Here is a 25746-nt window from a genome sequence, read left to right on the forward strand (position 1 = left end):
GAGGCGTGTCCCTTTGAGTTTGCGCGTGAGTGTGCATGTGCGTGAATGTGTGAGTGTGCACGGGCGTGTGTTGTATACGTCTCAATAAAAACCTGATAAAGGGCAAGAGAAAGTAGGCGGAGGAAGGGGGAGGGAAAGTTAGCCATCCCGTTCCAGCCAAAAAGCGAGAGCGTGGTGCACCCTGCTGCTTGAGTGAGGAACACTATGCCTTAACCCGACGGCGCAATTTATGATGTCACTCGGGCTGCAAATCCAGGAGAGATCCTCCCTTAACTGCTGTGATAAATCTGACCGGCTACAGCACCGGGTCGGCTTCCAGTGTCAAAACAGAGAGCACCACACTTTTGATTGGCCATATTGCTGCTTGATTTATCGACGTGCTTTGTGTTTTTATTGTTGTTTTACTTAATAATCATCGCAGTCGGTTTATGTGAGGAGCTGAGCTGAGGGAAGGTCTGGTTACCGGGCCCAGCCATGGAAGGACCTGTGGATTTGGCCAGGGACCCACAGCACAGCAAGGCACCCTGCCATCGCTGAACATGAGGGAAATAAAGAAGGTCATAAACATAAACTCATTTCAACTCTCAGGGAGTATGGCAGAGGTTGGAGGGGGTGATTTGCGCTCTTTAAGCCTGCGATGACATCAACCCAAGAGTAAGGGTGGTGAGGGGTGGGGGCAGTACGGGGCGAGGGCGGAGAGTGACTGAGTGCACCTTCTCAGGTCAGAAAAGTCATTCCTCCCCAAACCCCCAAACACGAACGCATGCACGCACACAACCCACCCCTCTTCCCACTCCAAAACAGTCGTCTCTGTTCACACCCTCAGTGAAACCCCCCCCCTCAGCAGCCATTAACATAAACACAGTGTGTGTAGCAGCACTATTGATTCCCACCTCGACTTCTTTAACGGCATCTGTGTTGTATTACGGTCCCTGGGGAAGACTGGGGGCCCTCGCAAAGACGACGCCCTAGCAGAGCTATATCTGCGGAGTATACGGCCCTAACTCAGCACACATATGGCGCTTGACATATGGTCCTTGGACCGTGGTGGGTATACTCTCTGCGTGTAAGAGTTTGTGCGAGTGGGCGTATGTTACGTACCGTGCTGCCTGCTGGGTGAACAGGCCAGGGTGGATGGCACTGAGCCAGTGTATGCCAGGGCTGCCTGGGGAATGGGCCAGAGCTGGCGCAGAGCCCTCTCCAGGCCTGTACTGGAAAGTCCTGAGGGATATGACACATAGCCATCAGAATACAGCATATCAGCTCTATGTGTCCTTTACCTACGCCGTGACTGTGTATGGACCTCAGAACCGCCTCAATTCGTCGGGGCCTGGACTCTACAATGTGTTCGAAAGCGTTCCCACAAGGTTGCTGGCCCATGTTTGACTCCAATGCTTCCCACAGTTGTGTCAAGTTGGCTGGATGTCCTTTGGGTGGTGGACCATTCCCGATGCACACGGGAAACTCTTCTGCGTGGAAAAACCCAGCAGCGTTGCAGTTCTTGACACCAACCGGTCCCCTTCATCTACACCGATTGAAGTGGATTTAACAGGTGACATCAATAAGGGATCATAGCTTTCACCTGGATTCACCTGTTCAGTCTATGTCATGGAAGGAGCAGGTGTTCCTAATGTTTTGTGCACTCAGCGTACAGCAAATGGTGGTTGAACTGATGGTGTCGCGGTATGACACCCTGTATAAAGAGTGGTCTGTTACAACAAAGCCAGGTTAATCTTACCATGCTGCAGTAATGTACATTAATATAGGTTTATGATGTCAGAGTGAACCCCTGGGACTAAGCGGTTGTTTAAATGACGACAGTTCCCAGAGGTTTGAGGTTGGTGAAAGGCAGACCGTATGCGCTACAGCTGATTGGCTAGTGCGGCCAGTGTGAGAGATCAGATGTCAGAGGCTGTGTCTGTACCAGTAGAGCTGAGGCAGGGGTGCGGTCACGATGACCAGCGTGGTCAGGAGCTGGTCACACAGGCTGTGGATTGAGGCGACCCAGACGCAGCCCGCCACCGATGGCTCTGACTGCGCCAGCGCCTCGGGCCGCTCACACACACTCCACATGAGCTGCTCCACACACAGCAGCACCGTCGTGATGTCACACCTGGGGGGGGGGGGGGGGGGGGGGGGGGGAGAAGGGGTTAGACACTACACAGAGCATCCCTTACTCTCATCAGGCATGACATCATGACATGACAACATGGTTGGCGAGCCAGATGAAACCTCCTGCTGAGTTTATGACAGGACAGTTACGGGCCTGAGGCCTTCGCTCTACTATGTAAAAAAAAATGGCTTCTTTCATGTCCAAAAAGCAGTAAATCTGTTTCCTCAATTGGTTGTAGGGCTTTTATTGGACGATTTCTTCACGGGAGCCAAATCTGTCATCACCGTTCTAAGTTAGACGGACAGCATTCCTAAGTGTGTCTTAGTGTAATCATGTGAGGGTTGTGAGTTGGAGCAGAGATAGACAGAGGAACCCTACACTTCCTCTCTCTCTTTGGGAGGCCTGTATGTAACACAGTGCAAGCACACACACACACACACACACACACACACACACACACACACACACACACACACACACACACACACACACACACACACACACACACACACACACACACACACACACACACACACACACACACACACACACACACACACACACACACACAAGCACACAAGCCCTCTCTCCCAACACTAATTCATGGACGACCTGCACCTTGTCATCCGTCAGCGGTGATGGGAGGCAGTTGTGGGCTGAAGGCCTCAGCATGTGTTCAGGGTGTGTTTAGTATGTGTTAATGCAGCGTTCAGTCCCCCACGTCAAGCCCAAGAGGAACACTATGGAACTGAGCCTAACCCTAACACTACAACACTAACAACACCAACAACACCAACACCACCAACACCACAAACAACAACACTAACACCAACAATACTAACAACACGATCAACACCAACACCACAAACAACAACACTAACACTACAACACTAACAACACCAACACCAACAACACTAACACCAACAACACTAACAACACCAACAACACCAACAACACCAACACCACAAACAACAACACTAACACCAACAATACTAACAACACGATCAACACCAACAGCACAAACAACAACACTAACAACACTAACAATACTAACAACACTAACAACACCACCAAAACCAACAACACCAACACCACAAACAACAACACTAACACTACAACACTAACAACACCAACAACAACACTAACACCAACAACACTAACAACACCAACAAAACCAACAACAACAACATTAACACCAACAATACTAACAACACGATCAACACCAATAACACCAACAGCACAAACAACAACACTAACAACACTAACAATACTAACAATACTAACAACACGATCAACACCAACAGCACAAACAACAACACTAACATAAATAACAATACTAACAACACGATCAACACCAATAACACCAACAGCACAAACAACAACACTAACAACAATACCAATACTAACAACACGATCAACACCAATAACACCAACAGCACAAACAACAACACTAACAACAATAACAATACTAACAGCACGATCAACACCAACAGCACAAACAATACTAACAACAATAACATTAATACTAACAACGCGATCACCGCCAATACCACCAACAGCACAAACAACAACACTAACAACACGATCAACACCAACAACACCAACAGCACAAACAATACTAACAACAATAACAATACTAACAACACGATGAACACCAATAACACCAACAGCACAAACAACAACACTAACAATACTAACAATACTAACAACACGATCAACACCAACAGCACAAACAACAACACTAACAACAATAACAATACGATCAACACCAATAACACCAACAGCACAAACAACAATACTAACAACAATAACAATACTAACAACACGATCAACACCAATAACACCAACAGCACAAACAACAACACTAACAACAATAACAATACTAACAGCACGATCAACACCAACAGCACAAACAATACTAACAACAATAACAATAATACTACCAACGCGATCAACGCCAATACCACCAACAGCACAAACAACAACACTAACAACACGATCAACACCAACACCACAAACAATACTAACAACAATAACAATACTAACAACGCGATCAACGCCAATAACACCAACAGCACAAACAACAACACTAACAACACTAACAACACTAACAACACGATCAACACCAACAGCACAAACAATACTAACAACACAAAAACCACTAACAATACTAACAACACCAACATCACACACAATACTAGCAACACAAACAACACTAACACTACTAACAACACTAACAATACTAGCACTATTAACAATGCAAACAATAGCAACACCGCCAACAATACTAACACCACTAACACCGGTAACACTACTAACACCACTAACAATACTAACAACACTACCAATACTAACACCGCTAACAACACTAACAATACTAACGCCAATAACCATACTAGCAACTCTAACAATGCGAACACTACCAACACTACTAACACTACCAACAATACTAACACCACTAACAATACTAACAACACTACCAATACTAACACCGCTAACAACACTAACAATACTAACGCCAATAACCATACTAGCAACTCTAACAATGCTAACACTACCAACACTACTAACACTACTAACAATGCTAACACCACTAACAATACTAACACTTCTAACACTACTGACAATACTAACACCACAAACAATACTAACACTACTAACAACACTTACAATAATAAGACTAGCAATACTAACAACACTAACACCGCTAACAATACCAACAATACTGACACCGCTAACGATACTAGCCCGCCCAACAATACTAACACTACCAACAATACTAACACTGCCAACAATACTAGCACTAGCGACAATACCAACAATACTAACAATACTGACACTACTAACAAAACTAACAGCACTAACACTACTAACAACACTAACACTACTAACAACACTAACACTACTAACAATACTAGCAATACTAACACCACTAACAATACTAACAACACTAACACCACTAAAAATACTAACACCACTAACACTACTAACAATACTAACAACACTAACAACACTAACACTACTAACAATACTAACACCACTAACAACACTAACAACACTAACAACACTAACACTACTAACAATACTAACAACACTAACAACACTAACACCACTAACAATACTAACAACACTAACACTACTAACACTACTAACAACACTAACACTACTAACAATACTAGCAATACTAACACTACTAACAATACTAACAACACTAACACCACTAAAAATACTAACACCACTAACACTACTAACAATACTAACAACACTAACAACACTAACACTACTAACAACACTAACACTACTAACAATACTAACACTACTAACAATACTAACAACACTAGCACTACTAACAACACTAACAATACTAACAACACTAACAACACTAACACTACTAACAACACTAACACTACTAACAACACTAACAATACTAACAATACTAACAACACTAACACTACTAACAACACTAACACTACTAACAACACTAACAATACTAACACCACTAACAATACTAACAACACTAACACTACTAACAACACTAACACTACTAACAACACTAACAATACTAACACCACTAACAACACTAACACTACTAACAACACTAACACCACTAACAACACTAACAACACCAACACTAACACCACTAACAATACTAACAATACTAACACCACTAACAATACTAACAACACTAACAATACTAACAACACTAACACTACTAACAACACTAACAACACTAACACTACTAACACCACTAACAACACTAACAACACTAACAACACTAACAATACTAACAACACTAACACTACTAACAACACTAACAACACTAACAATAATAACAACACTAACAATACTAACAACACTAACACTACTAACAACACTAACAACACTAACACTACTAACAACACTAACACTACTAACAACACTAACACTACTAACAACACTAACACTACTAACAACACTAACAATACTAACACTACTAACAACACTAACAACACTAACACTACTAACAACACTAACAACACTAACAATACTAACAACACTAACACTACTAACAATACTAACACCACTAACAACACTAACAATACTAACAACACTAACACTACTAACAACACTAACACTACTAACAACACTAACAATACTAACAACACTAACACTACTAACAACACTAACACTACTAACAACACTAACAACACTAACACTACTAACAACACTAACACTACTAACAATACTAACACTACTAACAATACTAACAACACTAGCACTACTAACAACACTAACAATACTAACAACACTAACAACACTAACAATACTAACAACACTAACACTACTAACAACACTAACACTACTAACAACACTAACAATACTAACAACACTAACACTACTAACAACACTAACAACACTAACACTACTAACAACACTAACAACACTAACACTACTAACAACACTAACAACACTAACACTACTAACAACACTAACACTACTAACAACACTAACACTACTAACAACACTAACAACACTAACAACACTAACACTACTAACAACACTAACAACACTAACACTACTAACACCACTAACACCACTAACAACACTAACAACACTAACACTACTAACAACACTAACACTACTAACAACACTAACACTACTAACAACACTAACAACACTAACACCACTAACACCACTAACAACACTAACACTACTAACAACACTAACACTACTAACAACACTAACAACACTAACACTACTAACAACACTAACACCACTAACAACACTAACACTACTAACAACACTAACACTACTAACAACACTAACAACACTAACACTACTAACAACACTAACACTACTAACAACACTAACAACACTAACACCACTAACACCACTAACAACACTAACACTACTAACAACACTAACACTACTAACAACACTAACAACACTAACACTACTAACAACACTAACACCACTAACAACACTAACACTACTAACAACACTAACACTACTAACAACACTAACAACACTAACACTACTAACAACACTAACAACACTAACACTACTAACACCACTAACAACACTAACAACACTAACAACACTAACAACACTAACAATACTAACAACACTAACACTACTAACAATACTAACACCACTAACAACACTAACAATACTAACAACACTAACACTACTAACAACACTAACAACACTAACAACACTAACAACACTAACAACACTAACAACACTAACACTACTAACAACACTAACAACACTAACAATACTAACACCACTAACAACACTAACAATACTAACAACACTAACACTACTAACAACACTAACAACACTAACAACACTAACAACACTAACAACACTAACAACACTAACAACACTAACACTACTAACACCACTAACACTACTAACACTACTAACACTACTAACAATACTAGCAATACTAACACCACTAACAATACTAACAACACTAACAACACTAACACTACTAACACCACTAACACCACTAACAACACTAACACCACTAACAACACTAACACTACTAACAACACTAACACTACTAACAACACTAACAACACTAACAATACTAACAACACTAACACCACTAACACTACTAACAACACTAACACCACTAACAACACTAACACCACTAACAACACTAACACTACTAACACTACTAACACTACTAACACTACTAACAACACTAACAACACTAACAACACTAACAATACTAACACCACTAACAACACTAACACTACTAACAATACTAACACCACTAACAATACTAACACCACTAACAATACTAACAACACTAACACTACTAACACCACTAACAATACTAACAACACTAACAACACTAACACCACTAACAATACTAACACTACTAACAACACTAACAATACTAACAACACTAACAGCACTAACAGCACTAACAACACTAACAGCACTAACAATACTAACAATACTAACAATACTAACAACACTAACAATACTAACACCACTAACAACACTAACAATACTAACACCACTGGCAATACTAACACCACTAACAATACTAACAGCACTATCAGCACTAACACTACTAACCCCACTAGCAATACTAACAATACCAACACCACTAACAATAATAACAACACTAACACCACTGACAATACTAGCACTACTAACAATACTAGCACTACTAACAACACTAACAATACTAACACCACTAACACTACTAACAACACTAACAATACTAACACCACTAACAATACTAACACCACTAACACTACTAACAACACTAACAATACTAACACCACAAACAACACTAACAATACTAACCCCACTAACAATGCCAACAGTATGAGCAATACTAACACCACTATCAACAACAACAATACTAACAATACCAACGCCACTAGCAATACTAACAATACTAGCAACACTAACACTGATAACACCACTAGCAATACTAGCACTACTAACAATACTAACACCACAAACACCGCTAACACCACTAGCAATACTAACAATACCAACACCACAAACACCACTAGCAATACTAACAATACTAGCACTACTAACAACACTAACACCACAAACACCACTAACCCCACTAACAATACTAGCAATAATAACAATACTGGCACTACTAGCAATACTAACACCACAAACACCACTAACACCACTAACAATACTAGCAACACCGACACTGCTAACACCACTAGCAATACTAGCAATACTAACACTACTACCAATACTAACATCACTAGCAATACTAGCAATGCAAACAACACTAACAACACTAGCAATACTAGCAATACTAACACTACTAACAATACTAACACAACAAACAACACAAACAACACAAACAACACTAACAATAAAAACAACACCAACAACACTAACAATAATGTGTGTGTGTATATGAGTGTATGTATGCATGTTTGTCTGTGTGTGTGTTCCTGTATGCATATGTGCGTGTGTGTGTGGGGAAGCCCAGCCTCATACCATACCGTACCTGATCTGCAGGTGCCTCTTGTATGAGGGCCGTGCCCTGGAGTACCTCTGCACCAGAACCTGCAGACTCTCACTGGTCACCTGAGCCAGCACGTCCCGCCCCACAGAGCCCGGCACAGCCAACCACAGGTCAGTACGCAGCCCAGTCAGGAAGTAGTGCCACATCTGCACTGAGAATGAACACCTATCACCCTGCAGAGAGAGAGAGAGGGAGAGAGAGAGAGAGAGGGTGGGGGGGAGCGAGATAGAGAAATGGAGAGATGGATGGATGGATAGATAGATGGGAGAAACAGTGAGCGAGCGAGAGAAAGAGAGAGAATGAGAGAGATAATGAATGTGAGAGAGAGAGAAATAGAGAGAGAGAGAGAGAGAGAGAGAGAGAGAGAGAGATAGAGAAAGAGAGATAGAGAGAGAGAGACAGTGCTGTCAACACATAGAAGGCCCCATGGTCACACCACCTGCACTCTGCACCTGGGCTCCTGTTCCCCTATGTGACTAAAGACTGCTTTCATGCCCTGATCTGTGGAAGGCATCACAGACAAGGGGAACAGTCTGGAATATCACTAAACACACAGATGTTCACTCACACACACACACACACACACACACAGATGTGTTTTTACATCGGGTCAAAGAAATGTTGCAAAAGAAAGACAGAGAGAGAGGAGAGAGAGGAGGGAGAGGGAGAGAGGAGAGAGACAGGAGAGGTGGAGAGCAAGAGAGAGAGAGAGAGAGACATAATGAGAGAGGCTGGTTTCCTGTCTCTAATTGCTTTCAGACAAGGGGGGGGGGGGGGGGGGGGACAGTCCTACAGTTGGTGTTGTGACCAAAGAGAGATTATTAACAACATGTTCGACATCCAGTAATGATCTCAACCCCCTCTTCCCCCTCCTCCCCCCAAGCCAATCATTTAGGGATTGTCTCTGGACAGAGAGCATGACCATACGTCCGGGATTAAGACTCCATCCTCTGCCTCTGGACCCAACAGACCCCCCTGAATTACAATCTGTACCAGGACCAAGAGGAGGTGCACGTGTGGCTGAGACTTGTCTGTGGCTGGGCCTGGCCAGGTTCTGGGTCTTGGTGCTGGGTCTGGGCCGGAAGAGCTAAGCTGCCTCCCCTGAGCTCCAGGATCCAGGACAGACAGAGGAAAACACACCTGCACACAGCAGGCCTGTCTGACCTCAGTGACCGGGAATGGAGGGAGAGGGAGGGAGTGGGCGAGGGAGGGAGGGGGTTCTGGGTTGGTTTAGGGGGCATAGGTATAGTTTGGACAGGGGCTCCAGCAGCCCTGTTTCCAGATGGTCACAGTGCAGACGCCTCGATCCCACCAGCCCTCAGGGAAGCACAGGAGCCCCAGATGTGCTGGGAGAGCTGAGAGTGGAGCCCTGAGTTTGGGGGCGGGAGGGGAAGGGGGTGCTAATAACGCAAAATATTGCATTTTGGGAATACATTTAAAGAGAGAGAGCTCTTCATAATTGTAGCGTAAAAAATAAAAACTTGAATAGACACACAACACACACAAAAAAACACTACAAGACTCCATTGCTCTCGCTTGCTGACAAATACTTGCAGAGAATCTCAATTAGCACAGAGAGCATTAACGAAACGCTAGCTACAGTAGAGTACCATGCAGTAATTGTGGTCTAGCTCACCTCGTAGAAGGGTTTGGGGTCAGCCCAGTGGTGGCTCTCTGCGTCTTGCAGGATAGTGCTGGTGCACACCTGGACACAGTAGCTGGCCAGCTGCTCTCTCAGGCGCTCCGTCACATCCTGGTACCTCTGGATGGGCAGCAGTGTCATGGGGCTGCAGGGCCACAAACAACACACATACAGGAATACCTTTTAACAGGATTGCACAGGGGCCAAAGAAAGGGGAAGGGGATCAGGGAGGGAGGGGTCAGTTCAAGAGAATAGGGGGTGAGGGGCCACAGGGTAGGTGAAGGTGGGGGGCGTGAGGGAAGAGGTTGGGCACATGGGCAAGCAGGGCACTTTGAGGAGGGATACGTGGAGTGCAGTGGCCAAAGGGGTACTAGGAGGTAAATAAATCTGCCAGATGTATTCACAAATGGCTGTGATTAGAACCACTCCATCATTTCCCTCCCTTCCTTCTCTCTTAGCCCCTCCCCCTTCAAACAGCCCACCCCCTTCTCTCCATCTTGCTCCACAGCCCTCTCTGTCAGCGCTAGGCCACACAGACTCTCTGTAGCCTTCTCCCTCTCCTCTGCCTTTAACCTTTGGCTCAGTTTGTGAGGCAACATCTGTTTTTCAACCAACACATCTCCTCCATTCCATCAGACAGACGAACGGACGGTGCAGTCAGGCCATCGCTCGCACACAGATATGCAGATTCTTTACAACTCAATTATAGAGTTTTACTACCTTTGGCAGTGCTCTGACAATCTCCCTTGGCGGAGAAACTACACTGGACATCAATAAATCCCCCCGAATATTTTGGAAAATATGTCTGGTGAACTCCCTGGCTTTTTATGGCTTTCTGCTAGTTTTAAATCTTTGTCATGGAGGTGCAGTTTTCTTTTAGCTATGACCAGGGCTGGGGAGTAACAGATTACATGTAATCCGTTACATGTAAGGGATTACAAAAAATGGTAACTGTAATCCGTTATGTTAGCAGCAAAAATATTGTAATCAGATTACAGGTACTTTAGAAAAACTAGATGATTACTTTGAGGATTACTTTTAAATTCAGAAAGGATGTTTTCAACCACAAAAAAACGTTGGCACTTCTCTGTTTTCTCAATGACATTCAAATCTGCATTGAAAAAAGGCGCAAGTTGAAGTTTGTTCCGCCTGAGCGAGTCTGACCACAAGTCAGAGACCACTATGATGACACACCAAATGTGTTTGATGGATCGCGGGAAAAGAGGAGGAATAGGCTTTTGGAGGCTACAGTCCAAGCTATGTCTTCCAATGGTGCGACTGCTGTCTTTATCCAAAGATTATCCAACTTGAATAAACGCTTGGAGGTAAGGATGACAGCGGTGGTGTAGTCTACGGTGATACGGATATCACTTATTATTGATATCTACGAAGCGCCTTGATGTGAATCACACTGCTGCTCTCTCATTTAGCTATTTGCACCTTACGGATTGTGGTTGTTGTGGATGGCTGTTCACAAATTTAAATGTGTATTTGAACCCAATAATGGTTGAATTCAAGCGGTTTAAGCTGCCTATCAATCATTGTTTTTGAAGCCAGTTACAGCCAGTGAAAAATACATTCTTGCAACAGCTGCATAATGCGGATCCCAGCCTACGGAATAAAAATGGGGCTTTTATTGCTCAATCTAATTCATGCTGATAAAATTAAAATCCATAGGCCTAATGGACACATGCTCACACTTGTACACTTTGGATAGACTTAAAGGGGCCATCTGTAGTTGCTACATTAATTTTTGGACTATATATCAATGGATATATCCATAGATTCTTGAAGAATATAACTTGTAAATGCCTCATAAGCTTAGTTCAACTGTCATACTCCATGAGAACCCAAAATATAAGCTTGTTTTACTCCAATGTTTGTAAACATTGTAAATGTAACATGGTTAAAACTATACTTTTTATATAACGGATGTCTATTCTGTCTATTCATCTGAGAGTGGTTATATTCCTCCAGGCACATCCCTCATCTTTTTTACCAAAAGAGAGGCTGGGCGACCATTTTGTTATTGTTTCATCCGTGGATTTGCCCTTTAAACAGCTGCAAATGATCAAGATATCAAAGTGTCACCAACAAAAAGGTTAACAAAAGGCCTATAGCAAATGCAGCATATGGCATTAATTTTTCACATGTAAATAGCACTTTTCAGTAGTGCTCAAAGCCATGCCATTCCATGAGTGCAGAATTTATTTTTCAACTCGAATCAATGAGCCCAATCAGTCCTCCATGACAACATAATCATAAACAACAGAGTAGGGCTAGCTAATAGGTCTTTCGTTTTGGGGTCATGCTCAGGTAAAACAATTTGGCTAATCTATACTTCCATATTTCCAAGTCCTATTCTTGAAGATCAAAGGGTATAACATTTATTGGAATGACTGGAATTCTGACAGACTTTGATTTTTAATGTAAAGTAAGAATTGAATCGTATTATATGTAGTAGAAAGCACCTCTTGCACTGAGATGCAGTGCCTTAGACCGCTGCACCACTCGGGAGCCCACATAACCAAACCATGAAGTAAAATTGAACATCCATATCTGGCCAGCTATGTAAACTTTAACATTGATTTATCCTGCAATAGATGTCATTCAATTGGTAACATACATTTGTGTCTTCTTCTAAAGCCTCTTGAGGGGAAAGTAATCTAAAAGTAACTGCACGTAATCAGATTACTTTACTGAGTTTGGGTACCCCAAAAGTTACGTTACTGATTACAATTCTAGACAGGTAACTAGTAACTGTAACAGATTACATTTAGAACGTAACCTACCCAACCCTGCCCATGACACAGGGTTGTAGTGATTATGTAACTGAGAAGGGAGTTGGAAGGTGAACTGTTGAACAAGGGGAGTGGGTGGTGGTTAATACAACTATTATGCTCTTGTGTGTGGAAACAAACAGAGGTACACGTGCACACATACGCACGCACGCACACAGTATACAAACTCACACACGCAGTCTAAACAGACTCACACTCTGGCTGCGGTGGTGTTAGTCTCTCCGAGTTGGGCCTCGTAGTGACACAGCCGTTGGTGGATGTACATACTGGTGCCCAGCAGAGCAATCAGGTTCTTCAAGGGGGCGGCAGAGGGCACCTCCCCTGCCCGTTCCTCCACACGGCCCAGGATGGCAGACGTGACCCAGGCACACACCTCCACGAAGCTGCAGCGCACCTCCAGGAGGGCGGCATCTCCACACGCCTCCGCCAGGGGCAGGAGGGCATCACACTCCCCCATGATGTCGCCACAGAACTAGACGGAGAGGAACAGAGTGGGGATGGATGAGAGCCAAGTCAACAAGAGAGAGAGAGAAAGCGAGAGCGAGAGTGACAGCATAGACATGAGGTGCCTCTCAGTAAAGGCTATAAACTACAATACGTCTCAATCACCTTTGTTTCTCTTCTTTTACACTCCCATCTTATCCATGCCCCTAACTGAAAGGTCAAGGTTCAAAGCTATAGAGGTCACAGGTGGCTGGTGGTACCTTCATTTGGGGAGGACGGGATCTTAGTTATGGCCGGAATGTAATAAATGGAACGGTATCGAAACAGATTGAACACATCGTTTCAATGTGTTTGAGACCATTCCATTCACTCCATTCCAACCACTATTATGAGCCGTCCTCCCCTCAGCAGCCTCCTGTGATAGAGGTGTTTAAGCTCTTCCTCCTGGTCATCAACCCCTGTCCCCCTGGCAGACATCACCTACCACCTACTACTGCTCATAACATCGGGATACATCTATTCCTTTCCACCCCAGGAAAAGAATGTCTCCAATGTGCATTTTATTAGTGGGATTCAGTTTGAAAGACAGCGGAGAGCTGCGGTGCAGGGCCGGGACGGAGGTTTAGTGACTGAACGTCTTCCAGTTCCCCTCCCGCAGCGCTTGGACAGCAGACAGCAGCACGTCTCCTTTTTCCACATTGGTCCTGGGGAAACTTTTCTGTTTGGGCCGTGCTGCACCTTTCTGTTTGGAAAGGACAGGATACTTGAGGAGCCTAGCAGCTGGGTGCGGTCTGTCTGGGGGAGGACGGTTGGTTGTTTTCAGTGGAGGAGGAGGGTGGGGAAGAGGATGGGGGGGGGGGGTAAGAGGATCGTCCTTCTATGTAGAAAGACAGTGTCAAATGAATCACCTTACAGAGCGAGAGACAGACACAGAGACATCACCCTGACACACACACACACACACACACACACACACACACACACACACACACACACACACCCACACAACCCTTCCCATTGACAGCACATTGAGAATAACGACAGAGGATCAGCGAATGCCAAAGAGTCACACGTGTGTGAATGAGTTCACCCTACTTTTTATATGTGAGCCATGTGCCAGGGTGATTTAAAAGCAGTAAAACATGGCCAGGTACGATAATATATTTCCTAAATTCCCGCAGGAGTTGGCTTGCCCTTAATGTGGAAAAGCACTGAATGTATTTTCTCCCTTCTCCATAACAAAGCCCTTCCAATAGTGGCAGCACGGATATATCAGCTCAGCTCCATTTTGTTTTACACTCACACTGCCTTATTTGACTTACTGTAACACTGGCAGGAAGTTTGACATTCTGTCAGTGAGTTTCCAATGTGTAGACAGAATTGACATCGCCTTGTAGCAATTCCTGGGCAGAATAAGCCTCTAGTGGGCCAGAAAGGCCAGGGAACAATGTCCATTTGGGCCAGGAAATCAATAGACAATAGAGTGCATCGAGTCATTAGGAGCTTAGCAGAGTCAGTGCCTTGGGCCTGAGGCTTGTCCACCGGCACAGACGGACGGACAGAGACGGACAGACACAGCGCTCTGAGGACCCACAAGGTGTCAGGGAGATGTATCGCTCACACACCTCTTACGCTCCGGCTATAGACTGAGCCTTAACTAGCTCAGAACAAAGATACGGATCCCGGCAGGTCCTACAGGAGCACTCCAACGCAAGGTGATTGAAATGACACAGAGGTAAGGCACGAATTGGATCACTCTCTGTTCCTATGAGACGTTTGTAAGGCGAGGCCACAGGCAGCTGAGAGACTGAGTGTACAGGCAGGGGTGAACGCAGAAAGAGCAAGCGTCCACGTCGCGCCGTCAAACTAATGGACATACAAGGTAACCGCTAAAATAATGGAAACGCCAACATAAAGTGTCTTAATAGGGCGTTGGGCCACCACGAGCCAGAACAGCTTCAATGCACCCTGGTATAGAGGGTACAAGTGTCTGGGACTCTATTGGAGGGATGTGAGACCACTCTTCCACGAGAAATTCCATCATTTGGTGTTTTGTTGATGTCGGTGGAAAACACTGTCTCAGGCGCCGCTCCAGAATCTCCCGTAAGTGTTCAATTGGGTTGAGAACTGATGACTGACACACACGCACGCACACACACCATTTTAACCTAGCCATGGTAGCCAAAATAATGGGCAACTAAGCATTTTTATACATGACCCTAAGCATGACGGGATGTTAATTCCTTAATGAACTCAGTAGCCACACTTGTGTGAAAGCACCTGCTTTCAATATACTGTACTTTGAATCCCTCATTTAATCAAGTGGTTCCTCTATTTTGGCAGTTACCTGTACCTATTTATGGTAATGTGGGCAGTGGAACGGGTCACGCAACTGAAGCTGGGATGAAGCTACAAAGGTATGCATATGAATGAGTGAAATATTGATCGGCTAATGCTTTTGAACCGGGCCACATTTCACGCTCGGGTCTTGTATAGTAATTTGCTCTCGCCTCAAACATGCGCGCACGTGTCAAAAAAAGGGGAGACATAAAAAAAAAAAAAAAAAAAAGGTCTCGCCTTTGGTCCCGGCGGGTGCTCCTCGATGCATATGCATGTATAACCTTTGAGCTGAGAGGCGCTCACATTGTAAGCGTCGACCTACACATAAATATGTTGCACAGGTCTTGAGCGGAGACAAATTCTGACACTCGTTAGCCACGAGGAGCCACAACTAGTGTCGGTGTAAAGGGCTAGAGGAGAGGAGGGGGAGGAAATGAAGGAGGAGGAGGGGAGAAAACACAGGCTTCTTACGAGGCAAGGACGGACAAAGAGGTTTAAGGCCCCAATTTGATCAATTGCAGATAAGGAAAACCGCTGCAGATTCAATCAGAATGCTTATGGTGTAGCTTATCATAGGTGTCAGCCACATTGCCAGCAGCATACCACCCTGCATACCACTGCTGGCCTGCTTCTGAAGCTAAGCAGGGTTGGTCCTGGTCAGTCCCTGGATGGGAGACCAGATGCTGCTGGAAGTGGTGTTGGAGGGCCAGTAGGAGGCACTCTTTCCTCTGGTCTAAAAAAAAAATATCCCAATGCCCCAGGGCAGTGATTGGGGACACTGCCCTGTGTAGGGTGCCGTCTTTCGGATGGGACGTTAAACGGGTGTCCTGACTCTCTGAGGTCATTAAAGATCCCATGGCACTTATCGTAAGAGTAGGGGTGTTAACCCCGGTGTCCTGGCTAAATTCCCAATCTGGCCCTCAAACCATCATGGTCACCTAATCATCCCCAGTTTACAATTGGCTCATTCATCCCCCTCCTCTCCCCTGTAACTATTCCCCAGGTCGTTGCTGCAAATGAGAACGTGTTCTCAGTCAACTTACCTGGTAAAATAAATAAAAAAAAATAATTACAAATTAAACGCACATACCCTACAACCGGTTCCGCTCACAACCACTTTCATTGGATATTGACGTGAAACCAAACCAAACACAGTGTCAACCCGCAGTGAACCTTTTCCTTTATCTGTAATGGATTGAATTGGGCCTGTGATTGTAGTGTGTAATGGAACCACAGTCAATTATGGTGTCCTGCCCACCGTACGGTACATAACATGGTGCCAGTCAACCAGGCACCCTCACCCGTCCACCCATCCCAGCCCGATCCAAGCCCTGTTCCAGCCACAGTAACAACAAATGATCAGGAAGCAGGGGGGGGGGGGGGGGGGAGTTCTGATGGTGGTGCCTGTGGGGGTGTGCGGTGGCACAGGTGAACCAGGAAGAGGATAGGGAGGAAGATAAGGAGAGGACGAGGAGAGAGAGAGAGATGTGGATGGATGGGTGGGGACAGAGGGAGAAAGGTATGAGTGAGGAACACTAATGTAAGGGAGAGACTTGGAGTGCGGGATGATGGTGATGAACGAGGGAGGAACGAGGGGGGGGGGGGTCATCTTGATCTGAGGAGGAGAGAGGGTTGATCGGTGGGGACTTAAGCAGGACAAAATACTCTGGGCTGAGCGAAGACAGACAGGGCTGCCTCTGTCACAAAGCCTGTTTTTTCTTCACACGGGCTCTTACGGTACGAAAGTTGACTGAGCACTGTCATATGGACCACACACGAGGATGGATCACCCACATATTTGTGTTGATCTTTATGCTTACCTTGGCGACCATCTTGGGGCGGTCCCTCTCTGGGCAGGTGAGGGAGGAGTCATCTCTGTGGGGTGTGTTAGTCAGGACCATGTGGGCGGAGCCAGATGTGTGTGACAGCTCCTCCTGCTGCAGACTCTTGGTGCACACATCCTCCAGCACCACCTTGACACAGTGAGCCATATGGGGCACCAGCTTCCTGAACGCAGCCCTCCAATCAAACTCCAGAACAATGGCCTACGACCAGGAAGAGACAAAAGCACAACCAATCAACACGGGGAAAGGACAAAACATTTAAAGAGACTGATTCGTCAGAAACATGTTCGATCAGGTGATATTGCAGCAGTTGATAGAATAATGGTTTATTGCTCAAGCTGCTGTTCCTCCTCCGAGGCAGCAGAGGGCAGTCTCACCTCCGGACTCTGGAAGAGAGTCTCTGCCGTGGTCTTGCTACCATCCACAGTGGTCATATCCAAGTCGTCTTTGGTCTTTTTCAATATTCCTATCAACAGAAACAGATATGGATTCCAAATGAGTCTCAACATTGGAATAAGGCCTCAGGTGATATGAATGTGTTTGGCCAAATCTCCAAGCCCATAGCTAAGGGAAATTAAATGGCCATCAACCTAAAGACAAGGCCATGACATAAACTCATTGATAACGCATATTCTGAGACAATAGGCTATTCAGGAAATACAGCTACTGTATAATTCTTAGAAGTGAAGTCTTTAGCACAAATATTGCTGAAATGTCCACGATAATATCCCATGGTAAATGGTGGGCAGCATGAATAATGCTTGCATAACTGTACATGAACCAATCAGTAAAAGTGACAAGCAAATGACGACGTGAGTAGTAAATCAAGTTTTCAGTCAAACGCAACAGTGAGCGGTTTATTAGTCTAAATCTGAGGCTTGGAGTTGATTTGAACCCAGATAGCAACGGCCATAACTGGGCTAATCCTTTGAGGGGGCGAGGGGGAGGATAAGACGGGTGTATGGGGGAACAAATTAAAAGGAGCACACATCAAGGCCACGTTTTCCTAATCAGAAGCGGAAAAGTGAGACCCCAGGCGAGGCAATTTAGCCGAACAAGACCGCGCGGAACGGAAGAGGGGAGAACGGAAGAGGGGAGGAAGCAGCCCGCGCGTCACTTTTTGACCTTTAAGCCCATCTGATGAATTTCTGGTAATTAAGTCGTTTGATTGCCTCGAATTAATGATTTGGATAACTGCCCTTTAAAGGCTGTTTACTTCTCTGTAAATCGAGCCTTTCTGCATGTCTTGTTTTTTAATGTAACCTTTATGGAAATTACTACATGCACCAAAAGCTTTCATTTAACTTCTCTGCTCCAGTTCAGAGGGGAAAGAGGAGATGGCTGGCAAAGACTTGTACGGCAACCGCGATAATTCCCTGTTAAAAGTGCACATTTAAATAACACATGGAGAGTATGCAGTCGGTTTAGACTGCCGGGCAATTTACGTGTGCAAAAGCGTGCAGTGTTGTTGTTTGGTGTTCTGTGTGCATGTGTGCATGTGTGTTGGAGTAGACTTGTCCCAGCCTGATGGGCAAAGAGCTCTTCATCTGAACATCATGTGCTCTCTCTCTCGACTCTCTCTCGACTCTCTCTCTCTCGACTCTCTCTCGACTCTCTCTCTCTACTCTCTCTCTCTCTCGACTCTCTCTCTCTCTCGACTCTCTCTCTCGACTCTCTCTCTCTCTCTCTCTCCTCTCTCTCGACTCTCTCGACTCTCTCGACTCTCTCTCTCTCTCTCTCTCTCTCTCTCTCTCTTTCTCTCTCTCACGAAGGATGTGACAACACTGTTGCGGTCTATATTCACTGACACGCACTGGTGTTTGTGTTTGGGTATGCACGTACGTGGTTGTGTACCTCTCACACTGCAGGGAGTCTCCCCAGCACAGTTGATGAATGCCAGTTCAGTGGCCAGCTCGTCCACTTGGCTCTCCAGACCCAGCAGAGTGCAGGCTAGCTGGGTCAGGACCCTCAGCTGGTGAGATGTTAGGCTGAAGTTCCTGCCTCTCCTGGGGGGCAGCTCCAGAGGCGCTGTGGTGGACGAGGTTACACAGAGAAAACAACCACTTTAGCCGATCTGTCACTAGCAGGCTGTCATTTCATATTACAGGATTATTCAACCTCATGTGGTATTCAACACACGCACGTACGCACGCACACACGCACTCACAAACACACCCACACAGACACAGACGCATGCACGCCCGCATGCACACACACCTCTACCCCATCATATCACACCCTCTACCACCTTAGTATAACCTTACACCCCTTATGAATATCGATTCCCGCACAATTCCCAACACTCCAACAGCAACAGAAAAGGAAAACTTTCTCCTAACGAAGTCACACATCCTCGGCACAAACTTTTCTCCCCCTAACCCGCGGATGACCCCCTCGGCAAATATGGATTTCCCATTTCTGAAGCTGCCAAACCCATCACCCAAGGGGATGTTCCGCATTAAGCCAAAGAATGGGCGGCTATGGAATGTGTTGCTGTACTCGCAGACACATGAACAAATACTTTTGTGTGTCCGCTTAAATGAGTTCCTCCACTGCGGAGGCATTTGGGAATGGATCAGCGCGGCATTAGCCATCGTTATAAAAGCACGGCTATGATTGAGTGTTGGGGGGGGGGGGGGGCTTCCAATAATTGCAACTCTATTGCCTCTAGACCCTAATGTCATTTTGTCACATTGTTAAACAAAATCGGGAAAATATGACAACACACTCATTCCCCTCGCCTCCGGGCTTAATCACGCGTGAGAGTGTGTGGAGGGACTGGTAAATATCTTTATTTGTGGACGGCTTTCGCCTTACATTTGCACATGTCAGTCTTCCTAGATGATTATCCCAATGCTCCGCTGGTCACCTTGCAACACTGTGCATGCTTCGAATGTGCGTGCTGGCATGTGCACGTGTGTGTGTACGCCTGCAGTGTGTGTGTGTGTGTGTGTGTGAGAGTGTGATTAAGCAGCATAGGCCCATGGCTCCGCAGCTCGTCAGTAATGGCTTCCAGCGGGAGTCGACGCTACAGAGAATACCTCTCCATGTGCAAATGAATGACCTGGCTGACACACACACACACACACACACACACACACACACACACACACACACACACACACACACACACACACACACACACACACACACACACACACACACACACACACACACACACACACACACACACACACACACACGCCTGTCACTCGCTCTGTACAGGTTGAGAGACAGAGACACAGCAACTACAGCCAGGGAGCTCACTGAGACTCTTCGCAAGGAGTTACAGCCAGTGTCATCATGGGTAATGAACAATGAACTGGTCTTAAATACATCTAAAAACCAAAAGCATTGTATAAGGTTCAAAGCATTCTCTTAGACCTAAACCTCAACTGGGCTTGTACATGAAAGGTGTGACAATTGAGCAAGTTGAGGAAGGTGTTTTCCACACCTCACAAGCTACAGACAACAGACAACATGGAAAGCGGCAATACACAAGTCATATTGACAATGTTATTGTGAAGATGGGGAGGGGGGGATGTCTGTTTTTTTATACAAAAATCAACTGTACTAGTTGTTCAGGCTCTGGTGTTGTCCCATCTTGATTACTGTCTGGTAGTATGTTCAGGTGCTGCACAGACAGACCTAGCAAAGCTGCAGCTGGCTCAAAACAGAGCAGCACACCTTGCCCTGAACTGCACATACAGAACGGACATCAACTACATGCTTGAGGGTTGAGGAGAAATGGTCTGCTTCTCTTCCAGTCTTTTTAAGAAAACATTTGTGTGTTGAAAACGCCTAACCATCTAATCTATTTGCATACACGTCAAAACAGACATACAGTGTGTTCAGAAAGTATTCCCACCCCTTGACTTTTTCCACATTTTGTCGTGTAAAAGCCTGAATTAAAAATGGATTACATTTAGATGCTGTGTCACTGGCCAACACACATTACCCCATCATGTCTAAGTGAAATTATGTTTTTAGAAATGTTTGCTAATTATTCAAAAATGAAAAGCTGAAATGTCTTGAGTCAATAAGTATTCAATCCCTTTGTTATGGCAAGCCTAAATAAGTTCAGGTGTAAACATTTGCTGAACAAGTCACATAATTAGTTGCATGGACTCACTCTGTTTGCAATAACAGTGTTTAACATGATTTTTGAATGACTACCTCACCTCTGTACCCCCACACATACAGTACAACTATCTGTAAAGTCCCTCAGTCAAGCAATGCATTTCAAACATGGATTCAACCACAAAGAGCAGGGAGGTTTTCCAATGCCTCGCAAAGGGCACCTACTGGAAGATGGGGGGAAAAAATGGAATATCCAATTGAGCATGGTAAAGTCATTACACTTTGGATGGTGTATTAATACACCCAGTCACTACAAAGACACAGGTGTCCTTCCTAACTCAGTTGCCGGAGAGGAAGGAAACCGCTCAGGGATTTCACCATGAGACCAATGGTGACTTTAAAACAGTTACAAAGTTGAATGACTGTGAGAAACCTGAGGATGGATCAACAGTATTGTAGTTACTCCACAATACTAACATAAATGACAGAGTGAAAAGAAGGAAGCCTGTACGGAATAAAAATATTCCAAAACATGCATCCTGTTTACAATAAGGCACTTAAACCTTTAAAAAATGGGCATGTCCTGAATACAAAGCATTATGTTCGGGGAAAACATAACACATCACTGAGTACCACTCATCATATTTACAAGCATGTTGGTGGCTGCATCATGTTATGGGTATGTCATGGGCAAGGACTAGGGAGTTTTTTAGGATGAAAATAAACGGAATAGAGCTAAACACAGGCAAAATCCTAGAGGAAAACTTGTTTCAGTCTGTTTTCCACCAGAAGAATTCAAAAAATAATAATGTGCAAATATTGTACAATCCAGGTGTCCATAGCTCTTTAGAGATTTACCCAGAAAGATTCACAGCTGTAATCGCTGCCAGCGGTGTTAAGGGGAGGGAATACTTATGTAAATGGTGTTTCTATACAGTAGATAATGGGGATCCTGAAAATCCCTCCCTCCCTCCCTCCCTCAATCCCTCCCTCCCTCCCTCCCTCCCTCCCTCATTCAAGGTGCTTTATTGGCATGAAAAACTGTGTGTCAATATTGCCAAAGCAACCATGTATACAATATACATTGTAATAAAATTATAAACAATAACAAATAATAATATAAAATGGTAGTAAATAATAATACAAAATGAAATACAAAAATAACAACAATATAGTATAATTGTAATAAATATAAAAAGATAAACATGGAAAATGAAACTAGAACTAACTCATAAGTAAATAATGGTCATCTTCACCATTACATCAGCACTACGACTACCATCATCAATACTACTACTACCACCATTACATCAGTACTACAACTACCATCATCAATACTACTACTACTACCACCATTACATCAGTACTACAACTACCATCATCAATACTACTACTACTACCACCATTACATCAGTACTACAACTACCATCATCAATACTACTACTACTACCACCATTACATCAGTACTACAACTACCATCATCAATACTACTACTACTACCACCATTACATCAGTACTACAACTACCATCATCAATACTACAACTACCATCATCAATACTACAACTACCACCATCAATACTACAACTACCATCATCAATACTACTACTACTACCACCATTACATCAGTACTACAACTACCGTCATCATTACTACTACTACCACCATAACATCAGTACTACAACCACCATCATCAATACTACTACTACTACCACCATTACATCAGTACTACAACTACCATCATCAATACAACAACTACCATCATCAATACTACTACTACTACCACCATCAATACTACAACTACCATCATCAATACTACTACTACTACCACCATTACATCAGTACTACAACTACCGTCATCATTACTACTACTACCACCATAACATCAGTACTACAACCACCATCATCAATACTACTACTACTACCACCATTACACCAGTACTACAACTACCATCATCAATACTACTACCACCATTACACCAGTACTACAACTAACATCATCAATACTACTACTACTACCACCATTACATCAGTACTACAACTACCATCATCAATACTACTACTACTACCACCATTACATTAGTACTACAACTACCATCATCAATACTACTACTACCACCACCATTACATAAGTACTACAACTACTATCATCAATACTACTACTACTACTACCACCATTACATCAGTACTACAACTACCATCACCAATACTACTACTACTACCACCATTACATCAGTACTGCAACTACCATCATCAATACTACTACTACTACCACCATTACATCAGTACTACAACCACAATCATCAATACTACTACTACTACCACCATTACATCAGTACTACAACCACCATCATCAATACTACTACTACTACCACCATTACATCAGTACTACAACCACCATCATCAATAATACTACCACCATTACATCAGTACTACAACTACCACCATTAATACTACTACTACCACCACCATTACATCAGTACTACAACTACCATCATCAATACTACTACCACCATTACATCAGTACTACAACTACCATCATCATTACTACTACCACCATTACATCAGTACTACAACTACCATCATCAATACTACTACTACTACCACCATTACATCAGCACTACAACTACCCTCATCATTACTACTACTACTACCACCATTACATCAGTACTACAACTACCATCATCAATACTACTACTACTACCACCATTACATTAGTACTACAACTACCATCATCAATACTACTACTACTACCACCATTACATCAGTACTACAACTACCATCATCAATACTACTACTACTACCACCATTACATCAGCACTACAACTACCATCATCAATACTACTACTACTACCACCATTACATTAGTACTACAACTACCATCATCAATACTACTACTACTACCACCATTACATCAGTACTACAAAGACTGTCATCATTACTACTACTACTACTACCACCATTACATCAGTACTACAACTACCATCATCAATACTACAACTACCATCATCAATACTACTACTACTACCACCATTACACCAGTACTACAACTACCATCATCAATACTACTACTACTACCACCATTACACCAGTACTACAACTAACATCATCAATACTACTACTACTACCACCATTACATCAGTACTACAACTACCATCATCAATACTACTACTACTACCATTACACCAGTACTACAACTACCATCATCAATACTACTACTACCACCATTACATCAGTACTACAACTACCATCATCAATACTACTACTACCACCATTACAACTACCATCATCAATACTACTACTACTACCACCATTACACCAGTACTACAACTAACATCATCAATACTACTACTACTACAACCATTACATTAGTACTACAACTACCATCACCAATACTACTACTACTACTACCACCATTACATCAGTACTACAACCACCATCATCAATACTACTACTACTACCACCATTACATCAGTAC

The 25746-nt window shown here is 43.6% G+C and overlaps 1 protein-coding gene across 1 annotated transcript in view; it reads right to left on the reverse strand.

Annotated features, from left to right (window-relative positions):
* The window catches only part of kiaa0825 (KIAA0825 ortholog), a gene marked incomplete in the record, with an annotated part of 170173 nt that overhangs the window by 106122 nt on the left and 38305 nt on the right, over nucleotides 1-25746 (reverse strand). Inside the window, 8 exon segments of the mRNA XM_055886033.1 lie at nucleotides 1102-1221; nucleotides 1925-2113; nucleotides 9102-9292; nucleotides 10756-10906; nucleotides 13757-14034; nucleotides 18167-18391; nucleotides 18568-18656; nucleotides 20045-20218. Coding sequence (XP_055742008.1) covers nucleotides 1102-1221; nucleotides 1925-2113; nucleotides 9102-9292; nucleotides 10756-10906; nucleotides 13757-14034; nucleotides 18167-18391; nucleotides 18568-18656; nucleotides 20045-20218 — 1417 coding nt within the window.

The sequence above is a fragment of the Salvelinus fontinalis genome, chromosome 28 (genome assembly GCF_029448725.1).
Source record: "Salvelinus fontinalis isolate EN_2023a chromosome 28, ASM2944872v1, whole genome shotgun sequence".
Taxonomy (NCBI): Eukaryota; Metazoa; Chordata; class Actinopteri; order Salmoniformes; family Salmonidae; genus Salvelinus; species Salvelinus fontinalis.